Source organism: Crocodylus porosus, unplaced genomic scaffold (genome assembly GCF_001723895.1).
Source record: "Crocodylus porosus isolate Cpor-Errol unplaced genomic scaffold, CroPor_comp1, whole genome shotgun sequence".
Taxonomy (NCBI): domain Eukaryota; kingdom Metazoa; phylum Chordata; order Crocodylia; family Crocodylidae; genus Crocodylus; species Crocodylus porosus.
Window position 1 is genome coordinate 46592837 of NW_017728948.1, and position 24516 is coordinate 46617352.

The window sequence follows — 24516 nt, forward strand, 5'->3', positions numbered from 1 at the left end:
CACTGGGGAAGTCCCTGTTCCCCAAGCACTACCAGGAGTGACCAGGAATAATGGTCACAAGCTAGTAAAGGGTAGATTTAGGCTAGATATCAGGAGGCGCTACTTCATGGTCAGGGCGGCTAGGATCTGGAACCAACTTCCAAGAGAAGTGGTGCTGGGTTCTACCCTGGGGGTGTTTGAGGAGGCTAGATGCACACCTTGCTGGGGTCATTTTTACCCCAGTACGCTTTCCTGCTGTGGCAGGGTGTCGGACTTGATGATCTCCTCAGGTCACTTCCGACCCTACTAACTATGAAACCCACATTTTGCATCCATACAGAAGAGTGGGGATAATGATTGCATTGTAGAGCTAGATCTTGGGATCTTTCTGGAGATTGTGCTGAATAAATACACAGTGAAGTAACTCTTCAAAGTAGGAACTTGCGTACTGGATCCTTTGCTGGATGTCCTCATCAATGGTCGCTTTCTGAGAGAGACAGCTACCAAAGTAGTGAAAGTGTTTGACTACAAGGGTCTTGCCTTTCTATGGTAGTTTGTTCAGGGAGGGTCACATTCATGACCTGGGGCAGACTGATGGAGCCCTTTGGTCTTTTTGATGTTAAGAGGGAAGGCTAAAGTTTGGTAAGCTTCTCCAAAATGGTCCAGCATGGTCTGGAGGTCTTCCTCAGTATGCATAAGGATGACACAGGCATACTAGCCACTAGCTAAATGTTTAAGACACTTGCCTAAGAAGCTGGAAGACCCCATTTCCAGGTGCTTCGAACCAGCATCTCTGGTTAGAACACAGTGCTCTAACCACCGTCCCACATATCAGACCGTAGCTCCTTTGGAAGCTGAATCATTGTCCATTGCATTTAATAGTCATTGGATAAAACTGATAGAGCAGTGCAGTGGAGACAGTAGCTGTTCCATTGGGAGCATTAGGTCCAGGCTAGAAGTGAGGGTCTGTTCCCATCTGGGGCAGAATCCATCTCACTGAGCCACACACTCTCTCACTTATTCTCTTTCTTTTTGTCCCTTGTACCTTCCTACCTGGGGGCCATCTTCAAAGGGAAGGCTGAAAAGGGCTCCAGATAATGCCTAATCTGTTATGGGCAAGTTCGAGTTCCCTCTGACTGAGAGAAGTTCCCTGGGTATGAATTCTATTGGGACTGAAAACATGAGTGGTTCCACCTCTTCCTACAGAGTCTTAACACTTGCTAGCCATGAGTTTCTGGCTGGCTCCCCTTTTGTGAGTTAGATGCATATATGCATCTAAAAGGGGCACGCATATATAGCCACATACCTCCTGTTTCTGCATATATGTAGCCATTGTGTAGGCTACTGTGCACATTTAGTCTACAAGCACATGGTTACTCACAGATAATTATTCTGTACCCTCTACAGTTGTAAAGAAAACAGTTGTCCCAGAACAGGTAGTTCCACAAGATCCACCAATCATCCTTAATGAGAACCAGCTAGCAGTAGTCCAAAAGTGCAGCTACCTAGGTTCTACAGTGACTACCAACCTCTCATTGGATGAAGAACTTAATGTTCGCATCAGAAAGGCTGCTACCATCTTCAGCAAACTAACTAAAAGAACATGGAACAACTTAAAGCTTACCATCAAAACCAAAATGCTAGTGTACAAGTGCGGCTGGTCACCTTTGGTACCTACCACTTTAAGAGACTTAAGCAGGCTGGGGAGCAGCCAACAGGTATGGTGCAGCCTAACAAGGTGGTCACATGACCATGGGATTGGAGGGTGGGGCTGAGCAGCCTCAGTATAAATCCAGGCCCTCAGGGCTGAGGTGGCAGTTATTGGAGGGAGCCAGAGAGAGCTGCTGCTCCCAGAACATCTGGAGGTTCAGGGTAGGAACTACGGGAATGGAAGGGGTTCTTGGTCCTGGAGAATGACGTGAAACTACACTCTGCTAGGGACAGATGGTGTGGTGGGACTGCCTGTGATGGGGTGGTCCCCAGGAAATGACGTACCAGTTGCTTCACTAGTGAGAGGTGAGTATGGGATGCCTTACAGCCTCAACCCCACAACCTGGTAAGTAACCTCATAACAGGGACAGGCAGGGGCCAGGCATGTCGATAGACACCTGAGGCCTGAATGGGCCATAGACTGAGTTGGGGGCCCAAGTAGGTTGACAGACTCCTGAGGCCCAAGGGGTGTAAGACCCAGAAGCTCCAGTGAGGGGGCAGAGTAGTGTCCCCAAGGAGGGGCCAGAATTATAGCCGCAATAAAGGGGCAGTATGGTGGTCCCAGTAGGAGGACATGTGATGGAACAGCTGAGCAGTAGGCCATGTAAAGTAGGGTCCATATGGGGGCCTGAAGACTTGCGCATAGATTGTGTAGAGTAGGTTCTATACAGGTAGGCCTGAAGGGCTGCGCAGAATAGGGTATGTGAGAGAGGCCTGAAGGACTAAGCATAGGCTGGCCTTGGTAATTTGATAGAGTGAGCCCTATTGAGGGGGCATGAGTTGAGACCCCAGTGGGGGGTGGGGGCATGTGGCCAAGGTAAGTCTCTGGACACCTGAGGCCAGGTTTGGGCTAGAGGCTGAGTATGGCTCAGCAATGGGGCCAGGAGAGTTCAGAGTAATTTGGATGCTATCTGCAAGGCATGGGACATGGTGAAGTGGAGGTCAGACCTGTGTATTACACCTTTGGCATTGGGCATTAAGTGGGCAACCTTCCACCTTAGAAACAGCATATCAGTTGCATCAAAGGCAAGGCAGGTGGGCAGACTGCCTTAGATGGGGGGGGGGGGAAGGCTGATGTTTTTGAAAGTCCCTTGAGACTACCCCCCGTCACAACAAGGCTTGCGTACTCAGTACTCTCATGTATGGTGGGGAAACATGGACAGCTCATGCACATCAAGAGAAAAGGTTAAACAGCTCCCACCTGCACTGTTTATGCCACACACTCAACATCAAATGGCAAGATAAAATTACCAATGCAGGGGTTCTTTTAAGGGTAAATTTACCAAGTGTGACAGCCATACTCAAACAGAAGACTGCACTGGCTAGCTCATCTGAGCAGATCAGAAGATGGATGCATACTCAAGGACATGCTACACAGGGAACTATTGGAGGGAACAAGAACAACAGGACACCCCAAGCATCACTACAGAGACATGCGCAAGCAAGATATGAAGGCATTTGGAATCTGTCACGGGACGGGGCGCAGGAGCAGCTGTGATCCCTCTAGCACCCCCCTACCGTGCCAAGTAGGCGATCCAGCACCCTCTTATCTCGCCCACCACGTCTTTGATAATATTTGGTTCTATATGGGAGGCTGCCTTTGATCCCCTAGTACACGGTGTTATGCTGGAACTATTCTCCGTTCCGTATGGGGTGACTCGGTGCACCCCGGCCTTAAGGGCTATGTGTGCCTCCAACCTCCCCTTTAGCACGCCCCAAGCCTCGCAGCTATACCGGATGTTCTCGTGTCATGCTTGCCCCCACCTGGGGTCTCTCGATACGCGCATTCCCTCTCTCTGGGGTTTCTCTGTACGCGCGCCTAATATACTCGCCCCTCCCGGGCTTCTGTCCACCCTCTCGCCCTTTCTGGGCCTCTAGTCGTGCGCTTGGCTCTGTTGCGCTCCTATCAGTCAGGCCCCTATCCGCACATCCGCCCCTCTCCAGGCTTACTCTTGCGCGCCTGCCCCTCTCTGGGACGTCTACCGCGCACTCGCCCTTCTCCGGGACTTAGTGTCAGTAGGGTGCTAGTCGCTCACCCTGGAGCCTCTTATTTTAACCTGCCCTCTGGGCTTGTTCTTGCGTGCCAGCCTCTCTCCCGGACTCTTACCACACGCTCGCCCAGGTTTCCTGTTCCCGTATGCCACGCTTCTCACCCTCCCTGGGGCCTATGCCGCACTGCCCGTGCTTCTCACCCTCCCTGGGGGCTTCCCGTGGTTGGGGCTCAGGCAGCCTTAGCCTTACCTGGCCCCTAGACCCGCCTTCTCGGGCCTAACTCACGCACTTCCCACGCTTGGGGCTCAGGTGGCCCATAGCTGTGCCTGGCCCCTGACCCTTCTCCTGGGTCATACGCCCTACTGGGCAAAATACCACCCCCTTACAGGGCTGGGGTCACAACCCCCCACAACATCACACCTCTCTCTGGCGCTCACCCGTAGTGCCAGCTCCAGCACCAATCACTGTGCCGCCCTGGCACTGCTTGCTGTGCCCTTACTGGGCACCAGGAACCCCCAAATTATTGGGGAGCTCCTGTGAGGCCTCCTTGCACCCCTACAGCCTCACTCGGTCCTCCAGTATTCACACAAACAGCCCTACCGCAAAGCAAACTACTAGCCAACCAGCTCTAACTCAAAATAGGCCTACCGGCTATAACATAAGGGTCCAGGCCCAAATTGGCCCTCTTGCAAAGGCATCTCCGCCAGGATTCTCTCTGCCCTCACCATGCTGCATCCCCTTAGGTGCTCAGGCTGCACTGCTTGTCTCTGCTCTGCTGGGCTCTTCTGCAGAGCTCCTGCACCTCAGGCTGCTAGAAAGTAACTGGCTCTGGCCTCAGCCTGGTTGCTTATAAAGGCTAGGCCCTGCCCCCTTCTAGCCAGCTGACCCACATTAGTTGCCCTGGCAACCCTCACCTGTGCTGCCTTGTTGATTGGCAGCTGTCCTTATTACTGTTACTAGTAGCGAGCACCCTAGTGCTCTGCTACAGAATCAATCCTGTCTAATAGGAAACTTTGGCAAGTGATCATAACAAGTAGCATCATTGTCTTGACCAGGGTATCGAAGTCCACAACAGAAATTGGCTCCAGCAGCTTGAAGAGAAAAGAGCCCATAGGAAGCAAGCAGCTCCCGAACCACCCAACCATGACATACATTTGTAACCACTGCCACAGATCCTGCAAATCTTGACTGTCTACATCATAGGCTGCAATATCTACTGCCTCCTGTAAATGAAAGGATACCAAAGGCTTGGATGTGTAAGTCCCAAAAATGCCTCATACCAGTTAAAAAGCTGTCATTTAAGTGCATGTTGGGAAATGGAGTTCTACTCTAAATGTTTTAAATATGAAAGTAATCAGCAAGGGATATGAATAGGAACTCAAATAGAAGAATAGATTCAGAGACAGCAGGGCTGGAAGGGACCTCTGAAGATCGAGTCCAGCCGCTTGCCCCAGGGGCAGGAAGTCAGCAGGGATCATAGGCTCCCAGAAAGATAGACATCCAAATGCCTCTTGAAGGCGTTCAGAGTAGGTGCTTGAACCACCTGCAGCGGCAGTCTGTTCCAAACCTTGGGGGGTCGGACAGTAAAGAAGTTCTTCCTTATGTCCAGCCTGAAATGGTCATGGAGGAGTTTGTGACCATCCGATCTTGTCATCCCTTGGGGCGCTCTGGTGAACAGATGTTCCCCCAGATCCTGATGAGCACCCCTGATAACTTATAGGTGGCCACAAGATCCTGAGTTGTGCTTTTCCAGGCTGAAGAGCCCCATGGCTCTCAGCCTCTCATCATAAAGCCTGTTTTCCTGACCTGTCATCATGCATGTGGCTGTCCTCTGGACTCTCTCAAGCTTCTCCACATCCTTTTTGAATTGTGGAAACCAAAACTGGACACAGTACTCCAGCTGTGGCCTCACTAAGGCCGAGTACAATGGGAGAATGACATCGTGGGATTTGCTTGAGAAACATCTATGGATGCAAGCCAGCGTTTTGCTTGCCTTATAGCTGCAGCATCACATTGAAGGCTCATGTTCATCTTGTGGTCAATCATGACCCCCCAAGTCTCTTGTCCATAGTGCTAGCCAGCATAGCACTGCCAAGCCTATAAGCATGCTGTGGGTTTTTCTTCCCAAAGTGGAGAACCTTGCATTTTTCAGTGTTAAACACCATCAGGTTCTTGTCTGCCCATTTCATGAGCCTGTCAAGGTCTGGCTGGATCAGCCTCCTGTCCTCAGGTGTGGACACTTTACCCCAGAGTTTGGTGTCATCAGCAAACTTGCCCGGTCTACTTCTGATACCAATGTCTACATCATTAATGAAGACGTTAAATAGTATAGGCCGTAGGACAGAGCCTTGAGGGACCCCACTGGTCACAGCACACCACAACAATTGACTTCTGTCAACCACCACCTTCTGGGTCCTACAGCGGCGCCAATTCCCCAGCCGATGGATTGTGGTGAGGCCGAGGCCGCAGTTAGCCAGTTTAGCCAAGAGGTGATCATGGGATAGCAGATCAAAGGCTTTTTTGAAGTCGATATATGACATCAATCTCTTCTCCCTTGTCCAAGTGATAGATCACCTGATCATAAAAGGAAATAAGATAAGTCAAGCAAGATCTACCCTCAACAAACCTGTGCTGGCTATCCTTCAGGATGTTGCCATCAGCCAATCTGTTAAGAATGGCCTCTTTGATAACCTTTTCTAAGACCTTTCCTGGGATAGAGGTCAGGCTGATGGGCCTGTAGTTTGCCAGATCCACTTTCCTCCCTTTCTTGAAGATAGGCACCACATTGGCCTTCTTCCAATCTTCAGACACTTCACCAGAGCACCGGGAGTTCTTGAAGATCCATGCTGCAGTTGAGCTATGATGCTTGCCAGCTCCTTGAGTACCCTGGGGTGTAAGCTGTCAGGGCTGGCTGACTTGAAAGTATCCAGCCTTCACAGCCTCTCTTGTGAAGGTGTCCTTCCTTCACAAGGTCAGCACTGAATCTCCCTCACCCAGGCCTCCCTGTCCTGTATGGGCAGGGGTGTCCAATGGGACTGGTGAAAGACCAACACAAAGTACCCATTTAGCAAATTGGCTTTTTCTTGGGTGTTGGGTGTCAGTTGTCCCATCTGGTTTAGCAGGGGTCCAATGTTGCCCTTGCTTTTCCTCTGACTCCCCACATATCTAAAAAAGGACTTTTTATCGTCCTTGATACTTTTAGCTAGTTGGAGTTCTGTCGCAGCTTTGGCTTTCCTGGTTTGCTCCCTGCAGGTCCAGACCAGTGCAGAATATTCCTCCTTGGAGGTGGATCCAGTCCCCCATCCTTTGTAGGTATGTCTTTTGAGATGCAGGAGGTCCGCCTGTTGCCTGGAGAGCCAAGGGGGCTGCTGTGCCCTTTTGCTGCCGTTCCTCTGAGACAGGATAGACTTTGCTTGCACATCCAGGTTGCTCCCTTGAGGAGCAACCGCTTGCCCTTTGGGTTGTGGCCCTTTAGGGCCTCACTGACAAGCCTCCTTAGCTTGTCCAAGTCAGCTTTCCTGACGTCAAGGACTTCTGTATTGCTGACTGACTTGCCAGCTTTATGGCGGATGGTGAATGTGATCAGTTTGTGGTCACTGTCAGTCAGCTTCCTTTCAATCATTAGGTCCCGATCAGTCGTCCCCCATTGCCAGTACCAGGTCGAGCAGTGCTTTACCTCCCTCTCGTTGGCCCATAGACTTCCTGCATCAGATAGAGCTCGTCCACTCACAAGAGAAAGCTTTGCGACCAGTTGGATTTGGCTGAGCACTTTTCCCACGAGATGTCTGGGTAGTTGAAGTCTCCCATGACAACCATGCACTGGGAGTGTGCACCCTCAGTCAGTTCCCTGGCAAACTCCTGGTTAAGCTCTTGATCCTGGGTAGGAGGTCTGTAGTAGATTCCCACCATTGTGTCCCCTGTGCCATGTTCCCCACAGATTTTAACCCAGAGGGTCTGTAGACGTCCACCCTGGGTGTCAGCTTGCAGGGACACATAGCTTTCCTTGATATAGACAGCTACACTCCTGCCCCTTTTGTCCAGTTGATCTCTCCTGTACAGGGTATAGCTGTCTATACCTGTGGCCCAGTCATGGGTCGAGTCCCACCAGGTCTCTGTTATCCCTATGACATCTTAAATATTTGTTTAGCAGTAGGACAAGTTCCCCCTGTTTATTCCTCAAGCTCCTGGCATTTGTGTACAGTCCCTTTTGGGACCCCTAGCCTTGCCCACAGCTCGCTCTAGGGCTGTGGCAGGGGTGGGCTCTCTTAAGTGTCTTGGCCTACTGGCTTTGCAAGGATTGCTCAGTAGGCCAGCAGTGGCAGTAGTTCCCCCATCACCTGGCGGGCTTAGTTTAAAGCCCAGTGGAGCAGGTCAGCCAGTCTGGCTGAGAAGAGCCTCCACCCCAGTGGAGAGAGGTGGAGGCCGTCCCTCCCCAGCAGCTCACTGCCTCTTTCACCAAAGAGTGAACTGAGATCATGGAAGCTGAAGCCTTCCTGATGACACCAGTGCCACAGTCTTTGGTTCACTGTCTGGATCCTCCTCTCCCTTCTCAGCCTATAGCCTGAAACTGGGAAGATCGATTAAAACACCGCCTGTGCCCCTAACCCCTTAAGCCCTGCTCCCAAATCCCTGTAGCGCTTCATGACACAGCTGGGAGTGCTCCAACCCATGTCATTTGTGCCCACATGGATAAGGAGCACAGGGTAGCGGTCAGTGGGCAGGAGGAGCTCAGGGATCTTCTCCACAATATCTCGGATTCGGGCTCCTGGGAAGCAGCAGACTTCCTGGGCTAAGGGGTTGGAGCAGCAGATTGCCCCCTCGGTCCCCCTCAGGATGGAGTCTCCCATGACAAACACTTTGCATTTTGTCTGGGGGAGAGTGGGGCCGGTAGCTACAGTTGAGCCTGTGTTGCCGGGAGCTGGCACCTTGGCAGGCTCTGCTGGGTCTGCAAGAGGTTCATACTTGTTGCAAAGCTCCAGCGGGGTAGGGACCTTGGTGCGGCATGCCTTGGGGCCCTTTACCACTTTGGTCCAACCCCTTGTCTGGACAGAATGGGAGGTCCCCCAGTTCTCCCTTGTCCTGGAAGGTGATCTTGGTCTGCCCTCCGCCTCCAGGGGGTGAAGGGCCTGGTAGTAGAAGTCTGTCTCCTGCTCACCATCCCTGATGGCATGCAGTCTCTGGACAGTGGCGTGGAGCTCCTCCAGCTGGCGTGCCAGAGACCCCAGAAGGGAGCAGACTTCACAATGTGAGGTGGCCATGATCCTGGACCCCAGAGTGGGGAAATATATATTTATATACTTAAATATAACAGAAAGGAGAATACTTGGAGATCCATCTTGTCCCAAAGTTAGCTAAAATGTAGTTCCATTACATGTAAAATCAGTAAAACTGAACTAATTACTGTGGCATTTAGATGGCAACTACTTTTTGTTTAAAATGTTTCTTTCAAGCAGAGTACAAGAAAGGTAGCACAAGTACTTTCCCGTAGAAATGCTGTAATGCCAGCAATCACAACCTGTCAGTTTGTTTTACAGCAGGGGTAGGCAATGTTTTTTGGCTGGAGTGCCAAAAAACACCATAATGCCTACCTTGGAAGGTGCCAGAGTGCTGGCATGGCAAAAAAACAAAATGAGGGCAAGGGGTACATGGCAGGATGCCCTGCTTGTGCCCCTTGCCCCCCACCCAAAGCTTCTGCTCCCCAGCCCTACTGCCCCTTGCCCTCCACCCACAGTAAACGTAGAACCAACGAGTTGAAAACACTACAGATATCGTGCTTGTATCATATACCAAAACTGGAATTTTCTGACATGTGAAGCCAAGGAGAAAAACTGCTGGGGCTATTTCTAAAAAAGGAGTGGGTAAATCTATGAACACTAATGGAATTTGTTTCCATGCAAGAGCAGAGAACAAAGTATGGCTACTTAAATCTTGTGCTAAGGCATAAGTGGGTTGGCTGCAAATGCTAGGAAAGAATGTGTTGCCTCTATATTCAGTGTTGGACAACTGACTACTGGATAACTTTGGAACATTGTCATGCAACAAATTGAAACATTAAGCAATTTTCTGATAACTTGTCAACAGTATAAAGTGCATATCAGGTTGCATTGTTCTATTTCGTAGGTAGCCTAAGGCTACCCATACAGAAATAGGAAAAGCCACAAAATACTCACAAGTGTTTTTTGACTCTTAGTTCTTTATCATAATATTTTTTTAGCAGAATTAGTCCTTTGAGTTCTTCAGTTTATTCATGACATGGTATTAGCTAGCTAACTCTTAGGAATGCTGTATTTTGAATACCATTAACATTAACTACTGTTTTCTTCAGATCAATGTACACATTTTCACATATCTTTTAAATGCCATTTGTTTCTGTGAAAAATGGTACATTTGAATGAGACATTCAATTTAAAGACAGATCTTCCATTTGAGCTTTAGTTGGTTCAAAATTTACTTTTTTAACAGTTTTTGTATGTGTCTGCATATGAACAGCTCTATTTGGTAACTAAGTAAAGAAGTGTGAACAAATAGTAATTGGTTTGAATTGAAACATCTCCTAAGAGCTTCCTTGATAAATAGGGACCTATCAAAATTGCGTTAGCAGTGTGTCACACAGTGGCTCCTTTATCTTGCTCATTTCACCCCATGCTCCCCTGCCCCTGATTGGCAGAGGGGCCTTGGCACCCCTGCCACTTGCTGTTGATCAGCCAGGAGGCAAACACCAGTTTTAAATATTCCACAGTTTTTGCCTCTTGGCTGATCAGTGGCAAGCAGTGGGGCTGCTGGAACCTGTCCGCCAGTCAGCAGTAGGAGGAGCCCCATCACCAATCGGGGACAGCGGCGGGATTGTGGGGTGGGGAGGGCGCACATGATGAAATGAGCAAGATGAAAGGAGCTGCTGTGCAGCACACTTCTGCAATTTTGGTAGGACCCTATTCACAAATCATGACTCAGCCAGACTGATGGATGAGGTAGGTCAAGACATTTGGTATTTTGCTTGCTGCTTATTGGTTCGATGAGTCAATAATTAAAAAAAACAGCCAGTCTGTTTTGGAAGAAACATTTGGCACACATCTGAGTGCACAAGTTCTAGGGAGGTTAGTGCCAGGTCGTTTTGGAGGCATTGTTTCCATCAGAAAGCAAAGTTTATTATTAAGAATCTCTCTATCCTATGCTTTTCTACCTATCCCTGTGTACTTCCCCAAATGCTAAACTGGGACCATGTTTTTCATTTCCTACTTGTGGAAATCTTACCTTCTACCTCTCATTTTACTTTCCCTTCCCTCCTTGACCATTAATCCACAATCATGCCAATACCAACTGTTTTGAAGATTTATTTAAAATACCCTTTGACTTTGGGTGTATTGATTAAGATATTCTGTACTTGCTTTTTATTATTGGTGAGATATATGTTATAGCATATAAGTTACCATTATTATTGGTGAGATCTGTGTTATAGCATATAAGTTACCATTATGGAGATTAAATATGTTCCAGGCTTTTGCTAGTGTCCCAATTTTTTTCCCTAGGCAATAATTTATTCCCATACCTGCAAAAGACCAGGTTGAAGGGAACCATTAAATTAGCCTTCAGAGAAGGGAGAATTCATGAGGAAAAATCCTTAAGTTGACTGTTGCAGTTACGACAGCATAAAATAGTGATTTATGAGCTTGTTGCTATGCAGGCCTGGAAGAGAAATTAAGGTATTGCACATGTATTTATATTTTGGCACAAGTAGAGCTGTGTCAGTTTGTATATTGTAAAATAAAATAGGGTTTTAATTGAAATTCTGGGTGGTTGGGGAATAATCTTGAATTGTTGATAGTTTAAAATTTAATGGATGTAAATTTTCTCTTCACCTCTTATTTCTAGCACATAGCAGGTTAACCAGATTATAAACTGTGAGGAGAATGCTTTCCACGTCTACCTCTAGTTTCCACCAGGTGATTGTATGTATTTCAGTGTTTCAGGTGTCCACATAAAAGAGAGTAGATGGGACCAATTGTCATTTATTGTGTTCAGTTTTTGAAGTAATTGTGTGGCAAGATCAACAGAGTGCTTCTGGCTTTCAGGCTTTACTTCTACTTCTTACCCCACCTTGAATTTTGTCTTTTTTGGGTTCTTCTTTGAGAAGAGATTTGAAGTTGTTTTCAGGCTTGTCTTTCAACTCTATGAATAACGGCCAGCTTCAATTTTGCCAGTCCTAACCATTCACAAATCACAAGATTGTCTCTAAACTGTGAATTAAAAACATAAGAAAGTAAGAACATCAGGATTGCCATTTACTGTCAGACCGTAGCCCCATCTTGCCCAGTATCCTGTGTCACGGAATGGCAGAGAGTAGATGCTGAAGAGGAGAGTGAATTGAGTGTGACCAGGGCTTTTAGCACTGTTCTTCTCTCACTTGCCTACAGCATTTACATGAAGTTCTGATTCAGAGGCTGTATCCCTAACTCCCATGCTCAATAGTTATAAATGCCCTTTGTCTCCAAAAATTTGTCCAGCCCCTTTTTAAACCTGGCTAAAATACCAGCTTGCACAACATCTGGTAGAAAATGAGTTACAGTTTAATTACTTGTGTAAAAAACTAATCCTTTGTTAGTTTTTAACTTATTACCTGCTAGCTTCATTTTGTGACCCCAAGTTCTTATACTGTGAGAGGGAGTAAATAATACACTGCTAGTCACGTTTGCTTTGCCATTTAGTATTTTGTAAATCCATATTATGCCCCCCGCAAGTGTCTCTTTTCTAAACTGAATAGGCCTACCCTCTTCTCATGTGGAAGTCTCCATAAGACTAAGTACAACAACCTTGTTGCCCTTCTCTGTACTTCTCTAGTTCTTCTACATCCTTTTTAAGGTGTGGAGACCAGAAACTGGGCACAGTATTCAAGGTGTCATGGCTTCATACAGGGGCATTATAATACTTTCAGTTTTGTTTACAATTCCCTTCTTGATAAACCCTACCATTTCACTTGCCTTTTTGATGGCTGCTGAGCACCAAGATGATGTTTTGAGTAAACTGTCCACAGTGGCTCCTAGATCTCTTCCCTGTGTGGTACCAGCTAATGTAGAGCCTATCATACGATAGGTATAGTTTGGGTTATTTTTGCCTATGTGCATCACTTTACGCTTATCTCCATTGAATTTCATCTGCCATATGGTTGCCCATTCGTACTTCCTCGCAGTCTGCCTTGGTTTTTACCACTTTGTATAATTTTGTCATACACAAATTTGGCCACCTTGCTATTCTTTCTCCCCCTTTTCCAGATCATTTATGAATGTTAAATAGCACTGGTCTCAACACAAATCCCTAGGAGACCCAGCTACTTCTTTCCATCCTGAATATAACCATTTATACTCACTCTTTGCTTTCCATCTTTAAGCCAGTTTCTAATCTACAAGTGGATATTCTCTGTAACCCCATGAATACCTGCCTGGCTTGGTTAAGAACCTCTGATGTTGGACCTTGTCAAAGGCTTTTGAAGTCCAAGTATGCTATGTCAACTGGATCACACTGATTCACCTGCTTACTGACACCTTCAGGGAACTTGAGTACAAAGCTACATTTCCTTGGACAAAGATACGTTGATTTCTCCCCAGTAAATCATGCTCATCCATTGCTGAATAATTCTTTTTTTTTTAATATTGTCTTACCAGTTTTCCAGGAACAGAAGTTAGGCTCATGAGCCTGTTTCCTGTGTCCCCTCTAGAGCTTTTTTTTTTTTTTTTTTTTTTCTAAAATGGGCATCACATTGGCAACCCTCCAGTCCTCTGGTACAGAGGTTGCATGCTACAGTTATGAGTTCAGCAATTTCTGAGCAATTTTGCTTGACCACAGTACTCTTTTTCCTGCCATGGCAGGGGTCGGACTTGATGATCTGCTCAGGTCCCTTCCCTACCAACTATGAAACTATGATCTGAGCTTTTTCTGGCTCCTAGGGTGAGTGCCATCAGGTCCTGGTGATTTGTTACTGTTTAGTTTATCAGTTTCCTTTATGACCTCATCTATTGAAATCTCAGTCTTATTACAGTTTTACATTTGATTTGCCAGTATTTATGCTCTTTTTTTATTTTCCTCATTAGGATATGACTTCCACTTTTTGAAAGCCTTTTTTTCTGCTTATTGCCTCTGTAACTGTGCCATTAAACCATGCTGGCTTTCTTTTGGTCTGCTTTCCATTTTTGCTTTGTGGTATGCATTTGCTCTGTGCCTCCAATATGGTGTTCTTAAGGACTAGGGACAGGCATTACACATAAACCAGTTTAAGTGATCAGAAACTGGTTTAAACCTGTAACAGAACAGATGTTCAGTGCATATAAACCAGTCTGAGAATGGCTGGCTGAAATTGGTTTGAGATAAACCTGGTTGAAAGTAGTATCAGATTTAATCTTAATTTGGGTCAAACCAGTTTATGCCTATCAGAGACCCTTTGCTGGTCTAAAATACACTGGACTCCCCTGGCATCTTGGGATGCTGTCTGGGCTGGCTCCTCCCCTCTGCTTCCTGGCTGTAGCTCCGGCAAGACTGGTCTGCTCCCCCTCCCCTCTGCCTTGCAGAGAGGTGTCTGTGTAGTAGGTAGCAGACCACATGCTGGATATGGTCCATTCTTAATCAGCAGCTAGAATCAACAGGTAGCTAGTAATGTCCCTTTGTTGTTTTCTTAATGGGGTGATAAACACAGAGTTAGGGGTGATAAACATCGTTATCAGTTCCCTGCTGGGTTGTCCTGCTGGGGCCTGCCTCCCCCCCCACTCAGCTCAGTACTATGGAAGGGAAGGGAGGGCTGCTCTAGCACCCCCCAGCTTTTAGCCTGAGCCACTGCAACCATATGCTGACATTTCTGGAATGCCTGTACAGTTGCAAAGTGATTCAGCCTATCCAGGTTAAACTAACCTGCAAAGATTTAATCAATTCAGGCTCAGGCTTTTTGAATGTTTGTCCCAGCAGATTGAATGCTGCGTGCAAGTTCTTCACCTTGGGGGGGGCTTTTAATTTATAGCTAGCTAGCTTCCTCATATTGGTGTAATCTCCCTTTTTAAAGTTATCAGCTTTTGTTGATTTTCTTCTGGTCTCCTCTCCTACATGGACATCAAACCCAATTGCATTCTGGCAACTGTTGCAGAGTGACTCGCTCACACACTTTGCACTAAGCCCTGTGTACTATTTAGGACTAGGTCAGGAATGGCCTTTCCTTTTGTAGGTTCGAGGACCAACTGCTCCATGAAGCAGTCTTTTATCTCTTCAAGGAATTGGTCTCTGCATCCTGGCCTGATGTTAGATTGACCCAGTTCATTTACAGATAGCTGAAGTCACCCATTATAACTGTGTTTTCTGCTGTTACAGCTTCTCTAGTCTCCCTTAGCATTTCTAGCTTGCTGCTGCCTTCCTGGTCTGGAGGTTGATAGTACATGCCCAGACTTACTTTTTTCTATTTAAACCTAGAATTTCTGTCCATAGAGATTCTATGCTACCTCTCTTTTCAGTTGAAAAATCTACCCTTTTTGATTTGATGCTGTTTTTGATGTGGGTGTGGCACTCCCCCATCAGTACAACCTACTCTACCATTCCTGTATAATTTGTATTCTGGTATTACAAGATTCCATTGATTTTATTTATTTATTTATTTTTAATTCCACCATGTTAATATCATTACTTACTGCTAAACATTGAAGTTCCCCCACCTTTAATCTTAGAACTTCTAGTATTAGCATAAAAACAGGTATACTTTTTATTGTTGCCTGGTTGGCTTCTGTGTGACCTTTTAAAAGTATTGTGGATTATTTTATTTGCTTTGAGAAGCTTCCCCACCCCCACAATTGTACAGGCATTTCAGGTTCAAAATTTGACCTCATATGCACATAGGAAATTCTAGACTCCCTTGTTAGTTTCTTTAAGGAGCACATCCCTTACCCTCTTTTAGCCCAGGAGTCTTCCATTCTAGTCTCTTCATCTTCCCCTTTCTCAGTATCCTAGTTCCTTCTTCCCACTCTTATTTCCCCTTCTGTGTTGTGTTTGGTTTTCTCATGTGCAAAATTTAACAGGTGCTGACCTCTCAATTTGGAACATACGTAGACTGACTTAAATCTGGAATATTTTAGTGCAGAACATAATTTACAATTATGCAAAAATAGAGTTTTATGGGTACTTTTTGCTGCTCTTTCAATTATGCCTTTTAAGTATTTACATGCCAGGCAAAAGTTGTGTTTGGCAGTTCATTTTTTGTGACTTGTTTCTCATGACATATTTCTTTCTTATGACAGGTTGCTGAATGCAATAAAGCCTGGACTGGTAAAAAAGATCAATAGACTGCCGACCCCTATTGCAGGCTTGGTGAGTATCTTAGAGATTAATATTCCTGTATTTCTTCTGACATCCTAATCTCATGACAGCAGTAACTTTAATTTTGTAATGTAGTCTAAAGAAATTTGAATTCTTTTATCATGCTAAATTTGGACACTCCTACTGAAATGTAAAGTGTAAGTTCAGACTCCTGGAGGCATTCCAATGTCTGCTTCTTCCCTGGCAGTAGAAGCAAGTCTTTGGTTGTATATCTTTCAGAGGAAGGTGCTGATCCTGAAGGATGTGTTCTGGAGTCCTACTCCTCATTTTAATAAGTGGCATTCTGAATGCAGTTTCTTTAAAGTGATACTTGATGCTATAACACTGTTTAATCCATTGGAGGGCAAATCTTTTTGGCAGGCATGTTGCAAGTTAAACTCTGTTGCCTCCCTTTGTGCTACTTCAATGATCTGTTGTTCTGCTCCTTCCCCTGCATGATCTGTTGCTCTTCTTTCTCCTTCCTGCCTTAACCTGTCACTGTTCTCCATGCTGGACCTGCCACAACCCACACAAAGTACACCTGCCACTTGTAGTACATGTGCCATGGATTGCCCACCCTGGTTTAAACACTTTAAAAAGAACATACAACTTAGTCCTCCTGCCTCATTTAACACTCATCAACTTCCCTTTAAAAGGAATAGAATGGCTTTTTGTAAAGATGAAGTTACATTTTCATATCATGTATTTTATCTGCTGTTATCTCAGTATACTAAAACCAGCCGATAACATTCCCAGCAGGATCTAAACAGCGATTTCAACTGGACTTAAAAGAGAAAGTAAAAGTTGCCAGTCATCAACAGAAACCTCTTAAGAAACCCTTGCATTTTGACTCGCAGTTAAAGCTGTTCTGCCATTTATAAAACTTTACAAGTCTTGAGAAAACAAGTGTGATGGGTAGTTAAAGTGCTCTGTACAGATCCCACAGAATCAGACTTTGACTCCTGTTGTCCACTTATTAAAATAAGAGTTTTTTCTTTGCAATAGTGATACCACAGCAATGTAGATAATAACTTTTTCTTCCCAACTGTACCACATCATGTCCCTGGAGAAACCTTAGTCCAGAAACAGCTGCCCTTCTTAGCTAGTAGACTGCTGCACCTGACGGACATTTCCTTTTTTAATTATAAGATCTTGTTGATTATAGAAGTTGCAGGTGGCTGGAGATCTATATAGTACTAGGGGGAATGAACTGGAAAGATAGAGGGGGTGTGTGTGTGTGTGTGTGTGTGTGTGTGTGTGTGAGACTCACCCTGGTGCATATACACGAGAAATGGAAATGGCCTCTGGAAAGTTCATATTTTCCCCATTATTTTTACTTGATTTTTAGCCACAGATACTATAGTTCTAAAAGTGCGAACTCAAGGAAAATAGGGTAAATTAAAAAAAAAAGATGTTTATCATGCATGTATTTTGTTGATGCCTTTCTACTGTTCCAGGTCATCAGTGGTCAAAATATTTCTTTGGTAGTTGCTCAAGTTTGATGAACCTTTCATGTGTTCTTCCTGTTACATGCACAATAGCTGATACAATCCAGGGTATCCAATAGAATACTGGGGGAAACAAATCAGTTTTTGATGCTTTTTCCCCCCACTTGGAGCAAAAGCTGAAGCATTCATGTAGTTTACTAGTTTGAACGCTTGGGAGTATTTATTTTTTGTCTAAAATAAATAGTTAGACCTAGTAAGTAAACATGAAACATACAGCTGTACAAAAGTCCCAAGGTACCTGTAATATTCTCTTTTGGTCCTGTAAGAGCAGATAATTAAATGTGTTTGTATCCAAAAGAGCTTCATGGTGGTGACCTCAAGCCAGTCATTAGGATATACTTGAGCACTTCAAAATAAGGCCAGGAACTCTTGAATGACCGTACTTTTGCCCACATAAGCCTGTAGTTAGCGTTTTATAGGCTTCTCAGTAGTTACGCAGCGTCACTGGGAAGTTTTGTGTGTACAAACTGAGCTCTCTTAGCTGGAAAGTTCAGTCAGTCTCAGGCTACTCTGAAATATGTCTTGTATGCATGCACCTGCTTCTGGCATCAGTGTTTCTGTAAAAGGACGATATCTGCCTCCACTGCACTGCCAGAGCGTGTTCACATCCTTGCACTTCTCTATGAGGGAAATCTGCACATACTGCAGCAGTCGATAGAAAGTGTTGGAGCATCTGCATATGCCCCTGCTGGTGACAGTAGACTGGAGGGTTGTGCCATTGTAGAGAAGCTTTGGGTGACTGCATAACAGCTGGTTGATTTCTTTATCTGGATTAACTGGGAATGACGTGATTTGTTCACAACCCTGTAGCTACCTAAACAATCACCATGCTAACTGAAAGTTGTATTTCATATTGTGGAAAGAGCTAAGGCCTAGGCCCTGTTGCACTAAGCAATGCAAAGACGATCCTTGCCCCAGTAGAAATCTCAATCTAGGATATGAACAACAGGTAAATATGCTCAAAACTACAGCGTGGTTCTGATCTGCTTTCAACTCCCGGGTGGTGCTTGCTTCTGTTAATAGCTCATCAAGACTTGCACTTTGCTGTAATCAAATGGAGATAGGAACCAAAGCAGTAAATTGTTCAGACCTGGAATCAATAACCCATAATGTTTGAATGGATACCAGATTTGATGAAATACTGTATTTTTCCATTTTTTATTTTAATAGTCTGAAGATATGGCACCCATACAAAAATAATTCCATTTACAGAGAACCCCAATAATATATTGAATCAATAACAGTGACTGAATACTTCATGGAAAAAGTTGCACATTTCCAGGAGGTTATTTAAGCCAGGATCTAATATTTTGGATGTCCTTTGTTGTAGTTAATGCTGTCAGCCTTCCAGAAACTCAATTTCCATGTATTTATTTATGGAAGCTTGAGAAGGTATTTTGTCTGCTTTACTAAACAGAAGCCCAGCTGAAGATACAGAATTGTTATAATGAAACAATATTAGTTGAGAATTTGATTTTGGCGATCTTACAGAACTAGTGGTTTTTGACTGCATTAAAGCGACTGTTTCATTTAATAGTTTTCATAGATGTTAGGGCTGGAAGAGACCTCGTAAGACCATTGGGTCCAGCCCCCTGCCCAAGGAGCAGGAAGATAAGCGTCCAAACGTTTCTTGAAAGTGTCCAGAGTAGGTGCTTGCATTATCTCTGGAGGGAGTTAGTTCCAGGTCTTGGGGGCTCAGACAGTAAACTGTTATGTCTGTTTGCTATAGTTTTCATGTTGGACAGTTTAAAAAAATCAGCTTGCATCAATAGTCATTTCATTGCATCCTGTCGTACCACATTTTCAGTAAATTTAAGGAAAATCAAAGCATCTCAGCACTGGTAAATGCTGATATTTCAGTGGTAACCACTGTATATTGTTTAGAATGGGCTGGTTATTTTTCTTGTACATCACTTCTTGATTTTCCTTCCTGTCCCTGAATAATGTCATTCTGTGAGAAAAGAGGGGGAAAAAAGTTCTGTCTTATCTTTTGTTTGACAGGGTTTTACAGAGTTTATAGTATTACTTCAGTTCCTCACATTATCCCCACAGGAATTAGACATTTGCTTCAGAGCCTGTGTGAAAAGAAAGAGTCAAATATAATAGTAGGAAATAGCCAAGACAAAGTTGAGGGGCAGAACTTTTGTTAATGATTTGGCTAATGTTTCAACACTTAATGAAGAAAAGTCTGTGTACTGTGAGATCCAATTTCCGTCTTATGTACTAAGTATGTTTTTGCATTTATGTTCTTCAGAGATGAGAAAAACAGCACCACAAAAGTCACCTGAGATCATAGTTAACACAACAAAAGGAAGAAAACCATAACAAACTGTGTTAAAAAGAGCAGTTCCCTTGCACAGAGTCTTTTTATTAGATTATTTTCTTAGGAAGTTTATCTTGGCAAAGAAATCTTCAGGAATTTGCTAGAAACCCTGTTACAAGTGGTAGTGCTGATCTGCTGCTCTTTGTGATTTGCTGTTAGCACTGAACTGTTTCATATATTTCTTTGTTTGTGGTTCTAAGCTGCCTGAAAGATGGAGCAAAATCATTTTGCTTTTAAGAATTTTTACTTGTTAATTTAAAGTGAAGATTTTTTCCATCAGATAAATGTTAGTTTGAATACATTGTTTATATAGTACAATATTATTCATGAACGTGACAAGGAAAAAAAATACATAGCCAGTCAATGTACTGAATGTTAATATAGATGTACATTGTAAAGTGATATGACAATTTTATTTATATAACTTTCAGTAAAAAAAAGCTTCTCCCCTGCTCCATTTCCTTCTTTTTAATTTCTCACCTCTGATTTATGTTTTGTAACATTTCCTCATTTGTGAAAGCAGCATATTTCTTTTTTGTAGGCCCTAGACTCGCAGCACAGGATAGCTTTTCCATTTCTCTGTTCACACATGGTTTATTGCTGAAGACATTATTGTTTCTGAACCAACTCGTCTCCCAGCCCAGCTCTACCTTTCTGCTTAAGTTGAGTCACTGTGGTTTTAGATGGCTATGAATTTTGCTTCTATTAAATTCCCATGTAGATTTTGGCATTCAAGTCCTCAAGCATTCCTGTGGGTGTTAATGGCAGGTGAAATGGTAAACATCCCCATAGCAGAGTTCTGCAATTGTTGGCCATCGATTCATTATATAAGCAATTTCTTTGCTTAGTAACTGGCTTCTTTACACCTCCTACACCTGACCCTAGTTCTGACCTCTGAATATTTATTTGATTCAAACATTACCAGATTGATGCTCGACAGTGGTGCTGTGTGTTTTGGCTTATCAGGTACTGTGATGCATGTTAGTTCCCAGCTCTGGAAGAATGCCTTTTTTAAATACTCACTTACATTCTTTTGTTTTGTTTTGTTTTGTTTTGTCCTTGTGTGCACATTTTAGCCTCAAGTCCTCAGGACTGTTTTCCAAATGCATTTTCCATCCTGTTTTTTCTTTCCTTCTGATTCCTGTCACCTGGGAGAGGAAGAATTGCATGTTTTGTCAATGCTAAATATAGCTATGCCCCTGCTTTCTATGGAATGTAAAAAAGTCTAGCAAAATTTTTTTTCTTAGCTAGTTTGTTTATAGGTGAAGTGTGAACAATAGCCAATGATAGTCTAGCTAATTTACTACTGATAATTAAAGTAGCTAGAGACTGCAAAAAATAAATACGGGTTTTAGCAGTAGAGAATTCAGAAAAATGTATGGAAATATCACTGAAGGGAAGGAGGGGGCTGTAAACCATTAACGCTAATATTTTAAATGAAAATTATTATGTTCTTCTAGACTGGAATGACAGATTTATTGCTCTCTAGCCCTGCAAGCTTTGTCCATAAATGCATCAGTCCCCCTTCCCCTGGTAAAGGAAGTAAAAGGCCAAAAGCAAAACTGACACAAATGTTTCCCCTTCTATTAATATTAATGGAATGAGTTGTGTGCACTTGTTATACTGAATTTGACTCAAACTTGCACGTTTTTAAAGTTTGGAATGAATCACAATAGCATCTATACTTGAGACCTGTCCTACCGCATTGGTTGAAATCTTATTAACCATCCTTGAGAATTTATACTAAATTTAACCTAGTTTAAAATTTTAATGCAAGTTAATATGACAGAAAATGAGCAATCCTGGCATATAGTCAAGGGAAAAAAGAGCCAAATGACCCCTCCAATTTATTCAGTGGCAATTTACTATTGATGAATTGAGCTGGCTTAAGTCATAAGTTATGTGTTTTAAATACAATACCTAAATAGTAAAAGGAAGTTATGTTGTATATTAAAAGCAGAACAAAAACCTTAATTGTACCTAAAAATGTGTTCACTTAAACCAGAGTTCATTATGTGTGTTCATTTTTTTTCAGCTAAATCCTCCTTGAATTTGAGAAGTACATACAATTTGTCAAAAGAACTACATTTAATTTATGTGTGTATAAGGAATTCATATGTAGTTGTAGTTGTTTTTCTTTAGGAAATATCCTTTCTTTCAAGAGAAGAGAGAGCTGTTCAGATTGTGCACAATCGATTAATAAATATACACTGTTGTCAGGATTGAGAACAGCAGAATAATCTGAGGTGCTTTTTGGGTTAAAGTTTAAAAAACCAAGATTGGCACAGGCGCAGTTTTTGGGAGCCTAATGTGTCCTTGTGGTGGAATTTATTCTCTAAGGGTGTGTTTATCAAAGATAAAACATATTTGATTTGTTGCTTATACAATTTCTTTTTTGTAACTCTCTCTTTCTGTAAATATTCTTCTCTGAAATGATGCTTTCTGTAAAGCTCCTCAGTTCTTCTGAGAAATCAAGAAATATCCTTGTTCTTGGAGTTATTCATTACATTGGGTGCCTCAGTACGAGAGGATGTACAGGTCAACTTTCCATAATGACAGGGAGAAAGCTGCCAATCTCTTTTCTCTCAAAAAGCTACCTCCAGGGGTGGGATTAACACTTCAGAGTTCTTAAATTGAACTTGAATTTGAAAGGAGGGTTCTGCCCAGAATTCAGATGTTTATTTACTTTAATAGGAAGGATCCCAACACTGATGAAACTTTATGCTGCAACTACTACGTAAGCTGAGTAGCAACCAAATTTGATAAATTATCACTAGGGTGAATGGTTTTGCTAACTTTCTTTGTTTTGGAATCCCAGTTGACCAACACTCCTGGTTGGAAGGATGCCATATCATCCTCCTGCCTTTGAGCTATAGAGGAACTCGCTCATGCATGCAATGCCATTAGTTTTTAGTAGAAAGTGAGAGTGCACATCTGCAGAATTTGGTTCCATGTGGTGTATTACTCCTTAATTAGTACTAAAATTAACTTTAAGTATTTAGAAATGGAACTTGTGACTTAGAATGGGATGGCAAATCATTTAAGTGGTAAGTTATGGTATATACCTATCTAATCATCTTATGACCAAAGGGCACATGGAACCCAAAGGTATAAATAATATCAGTCTTACTGGTTGCATTTAGATTGTGATGTGGGGGTGCAGTTTGTCAGTGCACTATAGCATTTGAGCTTTTAAATGCAAAGACAGTTGCTTTGTGATAGCAATCAGATGAAGAATTAACTTTACCATGCACCTTTGACTGCTTGACTTGCACTGTGCCCAGTACCCCATCACATCTGAACCATTTTTAAATTTCCAAACCTGGGCAGCATCAGATATTTGCTTCAAACAATCAAAGAAAACAGAAAAAATGGACCTCCTGGGTATTTTTTCCCTTAAAGAGGTTAATTTTTACTACAATTATCCCCTTCTGAGATGGAGTATAGGAAACGATCATTTTATAGTGGAGGTGATTTTTCAGTACGATATTTAATGACTCCAAATGGTTAGAAGTTAGCCATATCAGTGCTGAAGTTGAAGGTATAATATACTTCCTTCTGGTTGTGGGACTTTTTCACACCTTGGGATCCTGACTTCTGACTGAGGCTTTGCAGCAGTACCAGATGTAAAATATAACACTTCAAGCTACCTTAACTAAGATGTTCTGTACTTCACATTATATAACACCCTATTTTTCATTGTTTATAACTTTGCTGAATTTTTAACTGTTCCAGATTGTCGTGGAGTAGGGTTCTAGGGGCGGCCGTGATCTCCCCTAGCGCCCTGTACCGTGCCAAGTTTACTTTGAGCACCCTTAAATCTCGCCTACCATGTCTTGATCTTAAGTATTGAAGGGGGGCTGCCTTTCATCCTCTTGGACACGGTTTTCTCCTGCTGTCACGTGTTCTGTTTTTATAATGGGGTTTCCGTACACCCCAGTCTTATGGGCAATGCATGGCTCCAACCACCCCTTTACCATGCCCCAAGCCTCACTGATGTACCGGACATTGTTCGGTCTGTCTCGCTCTCTGCGCCCTCTCTCTCTGGCCCTCCGTGGCCCTAGTCTCTCACCGTGCCCTCTGGTGCTTTGGCTTTCTGTAGCCAGCTTGCAGTTGTGCCCTGCAGGCACTCTGGCTTTCCGCCGCCTTGTTTCTCACAACTGTGCCCCACAGGTGCCCTTCAATCACTGCCCATTTTGTCACTGGGGCTTGTCACTCTCAAATGGGCTCAGGTGGCTGTAGCAGTGCCTGGCCCCAAGTCTCCTCCTCGGGGTCTCGAACCCCCCTGCTGCAGGGCTGAGGCGGCCTCAGCCCTACCTGGCCTCCAACCTTCCACTTCCCTTCTCTGGGGCTGGGGATAGTGCACCCCAAAATGCTGCGCCCTTTGTGGCACCAGGGTCAGTGCACCCCAAAAATGTGCTGTGCCCTCTCTGGTGCTGGGGTCCCTGTGCTACCGTGGGTCCCCAGTGAGGCGTCCTCCATCCTCTAATAGCCTCACCCAAACTACCGGATTGTAAACAGCAAACAGAAACTCAAGCCTCTTGGCTGCAGAGCATCCACACTAGAAGACAGGCAGGTGATCCAGGCTGACCTGGACAGGCTCAGCAAATGGGCAGACGAGAACCTGATGGTGTTTAACACCGAAAAATGCAAGGTTCTCCACCTTGGGAAGAAAAACCTGCAGCA

General features: G+C 44.1%; 1 protein-coding gene across 1 annotated transcript in view; it reads left to right on the forward strand.

Moving 5' to 3' along the window:
• The window catches only part of LIMCH1 (LIM and calponin homology domains 1), a 279812-nt gene that overhangs the window by 114632 nt on the left and 140664 nt on the right, over positions 1-24516 (forward strand). The window contains exon 3 of the mRNA XM_019552844.1: positions 15942-16011. Coding sequence (XP_019408389.1) covers positions 15942-16011 — 70 coding nt within the window. The remainder of the gene's footprint in view (positions 1-15941; positions 16012-24516) is intronic.